This window comes from Ovis aries, chromosome 4 (genome assembly GCF_016772045.2).
Source record: "Ovis aries strain OAR_USU_Benz2616 breed Rambouillet chromosome 4, ARS-UI_Ramb_v3.0, whole genome shotgun sequence".
NCBI classification, from domain to species: Eukaryota; Metazoa; Chordata; class Mammalia; order Artiodactyla; family Bovidae; genus Ovis; species Ovis aries.
The window spans coordinates 9130928-9143426 of NC_056057.1; the positions used below are offsets into that span (position 1 = coordinate 9130928).

General features: G+C 42.1%; 1 protein-coding gene across 4 annotated transcripts in view; it reads left to right on the forward strand.

Moving 5' to 3' along the window:
• The window catches only part of CDK14 (cyclin dependent kinase 14), a 677451-nt gene that overhangs the window by 414017 nt on the left and 250935 nt on the right, over positions 1-12499 (forward strand). For all 4 annotated transcript variants that reach the window (XM_015095181.4, XM_042248369.2, XM_027968434.3 and 1 more), the window contains one exon: positions 5828-5921. In XM_015095181.4, coding sequence (XP_014950667.1) covers positions 5828-5921 — 94 coding nt within the window. The remainder of the gene's footprint in view (positions 1-5827; positions 5922-12499) is intronic.

The following is a 12499-nucleotide window of genomic DNA, read 5'->3' on the forward strand; positions in this document are numbered from 1 at the left end:
TGTGTGGTTCTAATGTCATTCTTTTTTATGCAGCTGTTCAGTTTTTGCATCTCCACTTAGTGAAGAGAATGTCTATTCCTCACTGTATATTCTTGCCTCCTTTGTCATAGATTGTTTCAGATTGAGGCTCCAGTTCTTTAATAAGCTTGGTTTTAGTCAGTTTTGTCAAAAATGGTGAAATTAAAGCATTGTGATAAACATTCTGGTAGAGATGTAAATGTATTAATATCAGTCAGGAAAGATATCTTTAAATATATTTCAAAAGAAAGCTGCATTTCTCTCATTAAACACTCATCTATAAAGATTCGGAATAGCATTAGAAAGACCCCAGCATAAGTGCATGGGTTTGTTTCTGGGCTGTCTGTTCTGTTTTATTGGTCTGTTTTTGTACCATTACTGTACTGCTCTAATTACTGTAGCTTCGTATTATGCTTCAAAGTCAGAGAACTTTCTTCTTTTTTCTCCTCTTCAATTTTTTGTAATAGTTTGAGAAGACTATATATTATCTCTTCATTATATGTCCAGTGGAATTCCCTTGTGAAGTTGTCTAGTCCTGGAGTTTGTTTACTGGGAGTTTTTGTTTGGTTTGGTCTGGGTGTTTTGTTTGTTTTTAATTGCAGATTCATTTTCACTACTAGTGATTTATTCAGAATATCTGTTTCTTTTGTTCAGTTTTGGAAGGTTTTGAGTTTCTAAAAATGTATTAATTTCTTCTGTATTGTCCAATTTGTTGGCGTATAGCTGTAGTATTCTGTTCTGATTTTTTAATTAGCTGTACCATATCAGCTGTTATTTCTCCTTCTTTACTTATTTTATTTGAATCTTCTCTCTTCTTTTCTTGGTGAGCCTTTCTAAAGATCTATCAGTTTTACCTGTTAGAAAAACCAGCTCTTGAGGTCACTGATCTGCTCCGTTGTGCTTTGGCTTTCTGTTTTATTTCCTCTCTGATCTTTATTATTTCCTTCCTTCTGCTGCTGTAGACTTCGTCTGTTCTTCTTTTCTAATTCCTTTAGATGGTAGGTTGGGCCGTCTATTTGAGATTTTTCTTACATCTTGAGGTAGGCCCGTCTCACTATAAACTTCCCTCTCAGAACTCCTTTCGCTGCGTCCCGTAGCTTTTGGAAAGCTGTGTTTTCATTTTCGCTTGCCTTGAGCTATCTCCTGATTTCCTCTTTGACTTCTTGATGACCCACTGGTTTTTAGTAGCGTGTTGTTGACTCTCTCTCTGTCTCTTTGAATTAGGTGGACAGTTGCCGGTTATGGTCTTGAAGAGGTATCCTTATGTGGAGGCGTCCTTGTACAGTCTGTGTGTGCCCGCTGGCTTTGGTGGGAGAACTGGATCTGTTGTAAGCAGAGTCATGTCTTTCCACAAAGTGTGCTTGTCAGGAAGAAGGGCTTGAGATGGAGCGGCTGGAGCAAGAGCCAGGGCTCCCCTATCCTTAGCCAGGGCTCCCCTATCCTTAGTGGCCAACTCTGCTCTACTGGGGGCAAAGTCAGGTCCCAGGCTGCTGAGCGGAGTCCTGAGGGTCAGAGCTGAGCTGGGTCAGTCCCCTCTGACTGTGTCTGCCTTCTTCCACCACCAGTACCCATGCCCCTAAATCAGGAGAGGCTGGCTGGAGCAGTCACTCAGTGTGGATCTGGGTGTGGGCTGTGGCAGAGTGCTGGCCTGCTTCTGGTGCACTGCCCACTGAGGCCCCAGATGCCATCCTCACCCCATTCAGATGCCACTTGGAGTCTGAGCTGACTGGCTCTGAGCTGCCTCCCTCCCTCACCAGCATGGGCTCTGCTTGTCTCTGGCAGCTCTCACCCAGTGTAGAGTGGCACTGCAAAGCCAGTGGGGCCAGAATGAGCTCTGGGCTCAGGCTGGGGTACGTGCCAGGGCAGTGGTGGGAAACTGGCCAGAGGCCAGTGTGGTTTCCATTTGCTTTCTCGAGTAAGCAAGTGTGTGTGCACTCTTCACAAGTGGAGTCGAGGCCTTTTACATTCCTTCTTTAAGTCCCACTGGCTTTCTATCCAGCTGAAGACACTCATCTTTCTTCCCACTGTTGGACCACAGAATTGGGATGCTCAGTGTGTGACTCGAACAGCTCGCTCCCCAGGAAGGAGGGATCTCCCCGAAGGGCACAGGTCTTGGCCTGATTGCTTCTCTTCCCTTCCTTCCCACTTCCATCTGCATCGTTCTTACAGGTTGTACAAAAGCCTTCTTGCAAGCCGTCAGTTAGTTTTCACTGAGCATTGCTCCATGTGTAAATGCGTGTGTGTGTGTGTGTGAATTTTATTTTTACTTTTTTTTTTTTTTTAACACAGAAAGCATTCTGTGTTGGGGTATAGCTGATTGACAATGTTGTGATAGCTTCAGGTGAATACTGAAGCAACTCAGCCGTCCATATACGTGTATCCATTCTCCCCCCAATCCTCCTCCCATCCAGGCTGGCACATAACTAGAGCAGAGTTCCATGTGGTATACAATAGGGTTTTGTTGGTTATCCGTTTTAAATATAGCAACGTGTACATGACCTTCCCAAAGTCCTCAACTGTCCCTTCTCCCCGGCAACCATGAGTTCATTTTCTATGTCTGTGAATCTCTGCTTTGTAAGTAAGTTCATTTGTAACATTTCTTTTTAGATTCCACCCATAAAGGATGTCATATGATATTTCTCATTCTCTGCCTGATTTGCTTCACTCAGAATGGCACCAGATCCATGCATGTTACTGCAAACGGCATTATTTCATTATCTGCCTAGAACACTGATTTTTTTCCTAATATTTTTTTATTTGTAGTTGACTGATGATTGCTTTACACACTGCTTTGATTTCTGCCATACATCAACATGAATCAACCATAGGTGAACATATGTCCCCTCCCTCTTGACTCTCCCTTCCACCTGCCACCCATGCCTCTCCTCTAGGTTATCGCAGAACCTAGAGTCTATTATACAGAGTGAAGTAAGTCAGAAGGAGGAAAACAAATATCATATATTAATGCACATATATATTTATATCTATCTATCTGTCTATCTATGTATATAAAGAGAGAGAATCTGGAAGGATGGTACTGATGAACCTGTTCACTGATCCGCCCACGAGCCAAGCATAAACCTCTGTGAACCTGTTCACAGAGCAGCAGTGGAGACACAGACATAGAGAACAGACTTATGGCCAAAGGTGGGAGAGAAGAGGGAGAGGGAGAGATGAACGGAGAGGCTAGCATGAAAGCATATATACTAACATAGGTAACTAACGAACACACACAAAGGTAACCAGGTGGCCAATGGAAATTTGCTGTATGACTCGGGGAACTCGAACTGGAACTCCATGATAACCTAGAACAGTCATTTTGAAATTAATTCTTTGTTACTAAAATGGAATTATTTTTATGATATGAAGTCACATTTGTTTGTTTTCATTTTGACTCTATATACTACTGGTATTTAATTTGGATAAAAATTATGTGATGTGATAGAGAAGAGGTTTCTGCTAATGTATTACTTTTAAAATTCAAGATACTATTCACATACAACTGGTGCAGTTACAGAGAAGTAAGTCATCATCTTTAACTTCTGGAGGGTCTGAAATAAGTACACAAGGGATTACGCACTCTAAGCTGGATGTGAGGGACCTCCCTCATGGTCCCGTGGTGAAGACTTCACCTTCCATCGCAGGAGGTGTGAGCTCAATCCGTAGTCAGAGAGCTCAAATCTCACTTGCCTTGTGGCCAAGAAATCCAAAACATTAAAGAGAAAGCAATAGTGTAGCAAATCTAATAAAGACTTTGACAATGGTCCACATCAAAAAATCTTTTTAAAAAATCAATTTTGAGTGCCGCAAGTGAAGAAGTGTCTTACTATGCTTATGATTTTATTACGGTCTTCCCAGGAAACATAAACTCCTTCAAGGTAGAGCCATTTAATAAAATCACAGAGAACTGTAAGAAGTTAGAGAGATCTAGCAAAAACAGTGAATTAATCCAGGCCTTCAGAAGGTGGGAATCAGATCAATTCAGGGAACTTCATCTGCAGGAAGCTGGCCATTTTTTTTGCCAGCTCTGCCATTAAGGTGATTTATTTCATCAACATGTGCTAGTTTCTTTCCATCCTGTTCCCAGGGGTCTTTATCCCTAGACTTTCAGCGGAAGTATCTGATTTGCTTTCTGCCTGCACTATGGGTCAGGTGTTCCTATAGGGTTAGGTGCGGGCTTCTGGGGTCTGGGAGGCAAGGTCTCCTAATTCACTGGACTGCCTTGCCAGATAGGAGCTGTGAGCATAACCAAAGAAGCTGACCATAGTGGATGTTTGGTATTAAATAAGAGTTTAACAAACAAACTCAGAAAGGGAGCTATCCTGTCTGGCAGAGTGTTCATGGAAGACTTTGTAGAAGAGATCATATTTGTGTTGTTTAGTTGCTAAGTTGTATGCAACTCTTTGTGGCCCCGTGGATTGTAGCCCACCAGGCTCCTCTGTCCATGGAATTTGCCAGGCAAAATTATTTCAGTGGGTTGCCATTTCTTTCTCCAGAGGATCTTCTTGACCCAGGGATCGAACCCACATCTACTGCATTGCAGGCAGATTCTTTACCACTGAGCCATAGATTGGGTTGTATTTACATGTCAGGAGCAAACAGGTAAAGAAAAAAGGAGTTCTAGGAAGTGGAGCAATTCAGGCCGAGTTGTGTAGGTTTATGCTTGGCCCGTGGGCGGATCAGTCTGGTTCAGAGATCCTCACTGTTCAGTTCAGTTCAGTCGCTCAGCTTTTTGCAATCCCATGGACTGCAGCACACCAGGCCTCCCTGTCCATCACCAACTCCCGGAGCTTGCTCAAACTCATGTCCATTGAGTCGGTGATGCCATCCAACCATCTCATCCGCTGTCGTCCCCTTCTCCTCCTGCCTTCAATCTTTCCCAGCATCAGGGTCTTTTCCAATGAGTCAGTTCTTCCCATCAGGTGGCCAAAGTATTGGAATCTCAGCTTCAGCATCAGTCCTTCCAATGAATATTCAGGACTGATTTCCCTTAGGATTGACTGGTTGATCTCCTTGCAGTCCAAGGGACTCTCAAGAGTCTTCTCCAACACCACCGTTCAAAGTTCACAGATCCTCACTGTAGTTGCCCTAAATCACCTAAATGCCTGACCTCCAACTGATTGAAATCAGGTCTCTGGAGTTTATGTTCAGATCATTTGCTTTGTTTTAAAAGTTCTCCAGATGATTTTGATGCAAAGAGAGTCCTGGAAAGTTAGAGAGAATAACACGTTATGAATTTGTGAAACCGAGTTGAAAAAGCATGGTAGAACAAGACTATGGAGGCTTTCTATATCAGGCTAAGGAGTTTCTTGATTGTATCCTGAGTGGAGGTGAGTCAGTGAGATTTATACTTAATTGGTTTCCACCATTTTCTGAGCCTGGTGTGAAACAGTGAAAAGTGAAAGTGTTAGTCACTCAGTTGTGTCGGACTCTCTGTGATCCCGTGGACTGTAGCCCACCAGGCTCCCCTGTCCATGGGATTCTCCAGGCAAGAATACTGGAGTGAGTAGCCATTCCCTTCTGTAGGAGATCTTCCCGACCCAAGGATTGAACCCTGGTCTCCCACACTGCGGGCAGATTCTTTGAGCCTTGTATAGTTGTATCTGTTTGGAACCCTTTCTGGGGAGTAGACAGAAAAGGGCGACAAAAGTTATGGGGTCTAGGTGCATGTGGCACCACCCTTTATACTTGTTGAGAGTGTTATTTATTTGCTGTTTCTCTTTGTAGGAGTAGATGTTCTAATTGCAGATTTAGTTTTCTAAGCAGAATATATTGAAGTTTTTGTAACAGTTCTTTCTTCTCTGTTTAGGGGAGTTGGCTGCATCTTTGTTGAGATGATCCAGGGAGTTGCTGCTTTTCCAGGAATGAAAGACATTCAGGATCAACTTGAACGAATATTTCTGGTAAGTTCTGTACAGAATGCTTCTGAGGAATGTTGGTTCTGAATGCATTCCTTAGTGACAAATCCTACAGTGATAGTGGAAAATAATTTCAGATTTGTTAGTTTTCACATTTAATCCTAACATATTTTTTGGGACCTTTGCAAAAGCAGGAAATTAGTGAAGAATTGTGTTTTTAAACTACTGCACGTGAATAATATGCCAAAACACTAAGAAAAGATAGAATGTCGGAGGCAATATAGAAAAGTGGGCTAAAAATGAAGGCTCTGATAGGAAAATGCCAAATAATTTATTTAGATAGCCCCTGCTTCACACCACCTGCTCTACACCCTGTTGGTGTGTCTTGACTCCCTCCCACTCCCACCCACTTAACTTTTTTCCAAAAAGCAAAGCATGAAAAGAGAGAAAGGGAGGATGGTAACTTTAGAACGGAGAAGCCAGGCAGCTAGTACCCCAGCCTGGTCTTCAAAGTTAAGATCATCAAAGGGAAGTCACACTGATAGCGTGTACCCTTTGCATCAATATACTGAGGATGGCACTTTGCTTCTGTGGACTTCCTCCCAAAATTATAACTCCACTCTAATCAGGAAAGGACATCACACAAACCCAAATGGAGGGACATTCTACAAAATACCTGACTAGTACTTTTTTAAAACATTTTAATTGGAGGCTAATTACTTTACAGTATTGTAGTGGTTTTTGCCATAGATTGACATGAATCAGCAATGGGTGTGCATGTGACCCCCATCCTGAACACCCTTCCCCTGACTAGTACTTCTTAAAACTGTCAAGGTCATGAAACACATAAAGTCTGAGACGCTGTCACAGCTGAACGAGGCCAGGGCGACATGAGAACGTAATGTCATGTGGTGTCCTGCATGGAATCCTGGGAGGAAAGAAGAGCATTAGGGAAAGAGGAGTGCAAGGCAAGTGAGGTGTGCGGTATAGTTCATATCTGCATTGCAGAGTGTGCTCCTTAGATGTGGTGGGTGTTGCGTGTAATGTCAGGTTTCAACAGGGAAACTGGTGAGGCGTAAACAGGAACCCTCTGTACTGCTCTCCACCGTTTTGTATAAATCTCAAAGTATTCTGAAGTTAAAAATTTTTTAATCTGCACAAAATAAAAATAAACGTGTTCTGTGGCTAGATAACCTTGGTTTGCCACCTACTCTATCACTTGGGGCAAGGAACTTAGCTCGCTGAGCCTTAGTTTTTCCCATGGGTAAGATGAGGTTTATTATATACCATGTGGCTCAGTGGTAAAGAACCGGCCTGCCAGTGCCAATGACCTGGGTTCGATCCCTGGATCGGGAAGATCCCCTGGAGAAGGAAATGGCAACCACCCCGGTGTTCTTGGCTGGGAAATTCCATGCACAGAGAAGCCTGACGGGTTTCTCCATGAGTCCATGGGGTCTCAAAGAGTTGGACACAACCGAAGCAACTTACTTAGTAGCACTATAGCAGTAGTACCAAAAATTTTGTTTCATGAAAGCATAGTTTATTGATACAGCTTAGTTAGAGTTTTAATTTTCAATATTATTTTTATAATGTAAGCATTTCTAATAGGTACTATCTTGTTGAATTGTTTCTTGTATGGAGATTTTGCAATTATTTCTTGATTTTATAGCAATTATTTCCTAATTTTATGGATATTCAGATACCTTTGAGCTATGATGAGGCTTTTAATAAATCAAATGAATCACTGTAAATTTTGTGTGGAAACATTGATAAACCAAGCTGTTGTTTGCTCTTATTAGAGCACAGAGAACCTTAAATGCAGATAAGTATTGTGATTTATGATAATAATGCCTTCATTTACTGTAATTTTTTTACATGTGTAATGATTTTTACAAGTAAAATGTCCTTTGGTAATTAGATAAAGATCCTCATCTATATGAATTTTCTGCTTTATAATTAAATAATGTTAAGTTTTACCCTAAAGAAAGAAATCTACAAACTTCTCTTGACAGTAAATGTTATCATCTTAAATATTTTATTTCCTCCACTGACTTCTTTAAATTTGCACATGTTAGCCATGTGACACCTTAAACTAGCAGACTCTCTCGGGAGTTGTGGGATCATTGGAAGAAGAAATTTTACTAGACCAGTATCGTTGAATCACTAGGGAAAAATGCTTTTCCTTGGTGACCTTTCATGTCTGGATGACTTAAATGTGATTAAATCCATGTTCACAGGCTTCCCATGTGAACTGCCAGAGACTTTTCTAAAGCAGCATATCTGGCCTGTGGGAAAGCATTGCCAAGGAGGTAATGAACTCTGAAGAGTCATGAAACGTGGGATTGTTTGGTTCGTCTTGTGTTTTAATACAGAGATTAAGTCCATTCATTTGCCTGTGAACTGTATGTAGAAAGGTGTTTAATAACTTTGAAGCACAAAATTAATAGCTTGTTACCCTCCATCACTAATATAATTAACTCCCACACATTGAGTCTTTATGTGGAAAGCAACCAAGATCAGTCACTAGAGCCTTTATATTTTTCTTTTGAAGGTTTTCTTTTTTCTGAGGTTTTTCTTTTTTCTTCCTTTGATGGGAAGGAGCAGTTCACATTTTTTAACAAGTCCAGTGTGTTCACTTCCACGTACAACAACAGTGTTGATATATGTAAGGTGAGCTGGCTATTCTACAACCTGAGATTTCACCACTAAGTCATTTCCCTTGAAATTGTGATGCTCATATACGAGAAAGGAAGGGAAATAATGGAATTTTGATGAATTATATTCAAGACATTTTGAATCACCATGTGAATGGGCACCTACTTCTCTAGCGGTGAGTCTGCCATTAGAGGAAAAGAGTGGTTTATTTTATTTCTTCAATGGTACTCACTTTTTAATGTGCCATGATGTTTTCTATTTACCTTTGTTAGTTGCAAAAATAAGCAGTAGATGTCTACACCCAGGTAAATACACACTCAGAGTGACAAGGTCATAACTAACAAGAAATTTTGTATTCTAATCATATTGTTCTGAACTGAAAGAGAAATCTACTTGATGAAACCCTGGGAACATTCTTCTGTCATTTCACAACAGCTGGACAAATGGCAGAGAGTGCTTGCTCAGCTGTTTGAGATCTTGGCAGATGCTCCTGGGTTTGTGTGGCTCATGACCGCAGAATACCGCAGCCAGGACGAAGAGGCTGGCATGATTGTGTCTTGAGGGCATGTCCTAGTTCTCCTTGGTTTTGAATGTTGATTAACCCCAGAGGTTCACCTTTCCCTGTCTCCTGGGTCTTCTGGCTTGCAATGGTATTTCATCCACCAGTTATTTGCTAACACATTGTACATTATTTGATTGGTACCCTTGTTAAGTGTTTCTCTTCCTCGTATATGTCATTCAGAATTTAAAAGAGTGTGTGTCTGTGTGTGTGTGGAAAGAGCCATTTGCAACTTTGAAATCTACTACTCATCCTGGCTTTTGAGTCCAATCCTTCCTTGAGCTTATGTGTTTCACAGTGAACTGGCTGCAGAGATGTCGTCTGTGGACCCAGTTCCAATCCCTGTATTCTTATCCTGGCTCTCTTTCCAGGATCTTTTTTTTTTTTTTTAATTGGAGGATAATTGCTTTAAATATTGTGTTGGTTTCTGCTGTACAGCAGTGTGAGTCAGCCATAAGTACGCATATATCCCCTTCCTCTTGAGCCTCCCTCCCACCACCCCCCATCCCACCCTTTGGGTCATCACAGGGCATTGGGCTAAGCTCCCCATGTTATATAGCAGCTTCCCACTAGCCATCTGTGTTTCACAGGGGTAGTGTATATGCCTCAGTGCTCTTAACCATAACCCTGAGGTTTCATGATTGGCTGCTGCTGTTGCTGCTGCTGCTGCTAAGTCACTTATGTCCGACTCTGTGCAACCCCATAGATGGAAGCCCACCAGGCTCCCCCATCCCTGGGATTCTCCAGGCAAGAACACTGGAGTGGGGTGCCATTGCCTTCTCCGTTCATGATTGGCTAGAACATATAGTATAGTATAGTGTGCATATATAGTATGCAAAAGAAAGTTTCCGTCACTTCCTCTGATGGTCATTACCAGCCAGCTGGGTGTAGCAGCCATATTGTTAAGATGGAATATTGCTGTCACAGATTTGTATCTCCACTTCCAGCGCTGGGGTGCTTGAGGTGATTTCTGCAATATTTCTTCAGCACTCACTCTGCAGCACTGGGTACAATGGAGATGGAAAGGAATCTATCTGCCGTGCTATCTGCCCTGGAATAAATGAGGACGATCAAGATAGGCAGGCTAGACATACCCTTGGGAATGGAGTCATGAAAAATTGCTGAGCAATTGCTCAGCAGATGGGAGATCCAGTCATTGTAGGTCCTGGATTCGTTAAAATACTTAACTCTTAAGAGTTCAATACTGAATTACTGAACAAGCCATCTTTTCTAATTGGATTGTAGTTTCTGCATCCATAAAGGGAGAAGTTGAGCCAAATGATTTTAATAATGTCTTGCTGCTCTAACCTTTTTTAATTCTAAAAATGCATGATATTACAGGATTATGCATAAGGGCTGTGGGTGTTCTGATAAAATTGCTAAGCACATTTTCGTTAAGCATTAAGAAAGGATAAGATTTGAAGTGGAGTAAGGGAGATGGGCAGTCCAGGAGTGGAGCAGGCACAGTAGGTGTCTGTCTTATATGCCTGGAAGGGGACATTGGACATTGAAATTTGGACCCTGAATGATTGAGGACTTCTGATTTTATTTTATTTTTTAAGTAAAAAGGAGACAGTACAGTGTTTAACAAAAGAATAGTAAAGGTTAAAATGACGTTTCAGCAAAATTAATATAATATAATATCATGATAAATTCAACTGTATTAAAGCTGGCAGAAGCAGAGAACTAAGCAATGTATCCTGGAGTGAAGAATACAAAAATATTAAGCAATGCTTTTGGCTCTGATGGTAAAGGACCCACTTGCAGTGCAGGAGATGCGGGTTCGGTCCCTGGGTTGGGAAGGTCCCCGGAGAAAGGAATGGCTACCTACTCCAATATTCTCGCCCGGAGAATTCCATGAGGAACCTGTAGGGCTACAGTCCATGGGGTTGCAAAGAGTCCCACAACTAAGTGACTCACACTTTCACTTAGAAAATCCAAGTCAGGAAGATGGGTTATAATACTGTCCACCTGGGAATAAAGGCCCCTTCTAATTTGTGCATGCTTCTTTCAAGCCTTCCATCAAAAGGCATCGTTATTTCCATGGTAGTAAATTTTCTTTAGAGCATTAACTTTTTAAAAAATAAAGCAGGAAAAATTTTAAAGCAGTATGAAAATAAGTAAAAACTACCATTTAGAGATAACCAGTGGTAAATATTTTTATATTTTCTAGATTTTCACAACTGGGTTAATAATTTATGGTTTTTGTGTTCAGCTTCTCTTTATTTTTGTGTTGAACAGGGAGCAATTTCCATGCCATTAATATATGCTTGAAAATATTTTAATTATGCTATAATATCTTATTAATGTGCCCACACATTGTACCATCACTGGGTAATTTACTTGAGGTTTTTATGCTATAGTAAACATCACACATTCTTATTCCATTCACTTATTCTTTCAACAAGAACTATTAGGCATCTATTCTGTGCCACGTGCTGTGCCTACAGCCAGTGGGAAACCAGCAGACACGGTCTCTGCTCACCTCAAGTGTACTGTTAGCTGACATTGGAATAGCTTCTAGAAGGTCAGATCAGAGGATGTTGTCACAAAACTGTGGTGATCCATAATGATTCAGAAGAGAAGGGAGGCAAAGGTGACTCCAGAGTGTCAAGCTCGTGGAACTAAGTGAGCCATGAAGTCATGGAAAATAATGGGGACGGTGGAAAGGAGTTCCATTGGAGGGAGGAGAAGAAGAGAGGTCCAGACAGTGGACTTCGGATGATAGCAGGTGACCCCGACGGAGACATCTAGCACACATCTCTTACCCTAGGGACTCGGGAGATAAGTGCAGATCCAGGGATCATCCGCCAGGACCAGACAACGCTAGGTCCTAAAGCATGCTAGTTCTTGAATAATGAGAAGCTGGAGGAGAAGGAGAAAGGCCCTGCCTAGCCCTCGGGGACACAAAAGTCAAGGTAAGGGCAGGTAGCCAGGACGTGAGGATAAAAAAAGAAAAAAAAAAAAAAATCACTCCCTTGAGGGAAATTATAGATCTACTCGGGTGTGTTTATCTGGTGGGTGAGAAATGCTGAGACCAGCGCCCTTCGTGTCTGTGTTTCCTCAGCATGGCCCCCCCACTGCCCACGTAGTATGCCACACATACTGTGTTTTTGCAGTAAATGCTTTTAACCCAGAGGATGAGCTACGTCTCCTGTTGGAGAAATGGAAGAATTGACATGGAAAATGCATCTGAGTTTAATTAAGAAAGCGTAGCAGACTATCCGCAGGGCTTCCCAGCTGGCACAGTGGTAAAGAATCTGCCTGTCAGGGCAGGGGATGCAAGGAGACGCGGGTTAGATGCCTGGGTCGGGAAGACCCCCTGGAGGAGGAAACGGCACCCACTCCAGTATGCTTGCCTGGAGAACCCCATGGGCAGAGGAGCCTGGTGGGCTGCAGTCCACGGGGT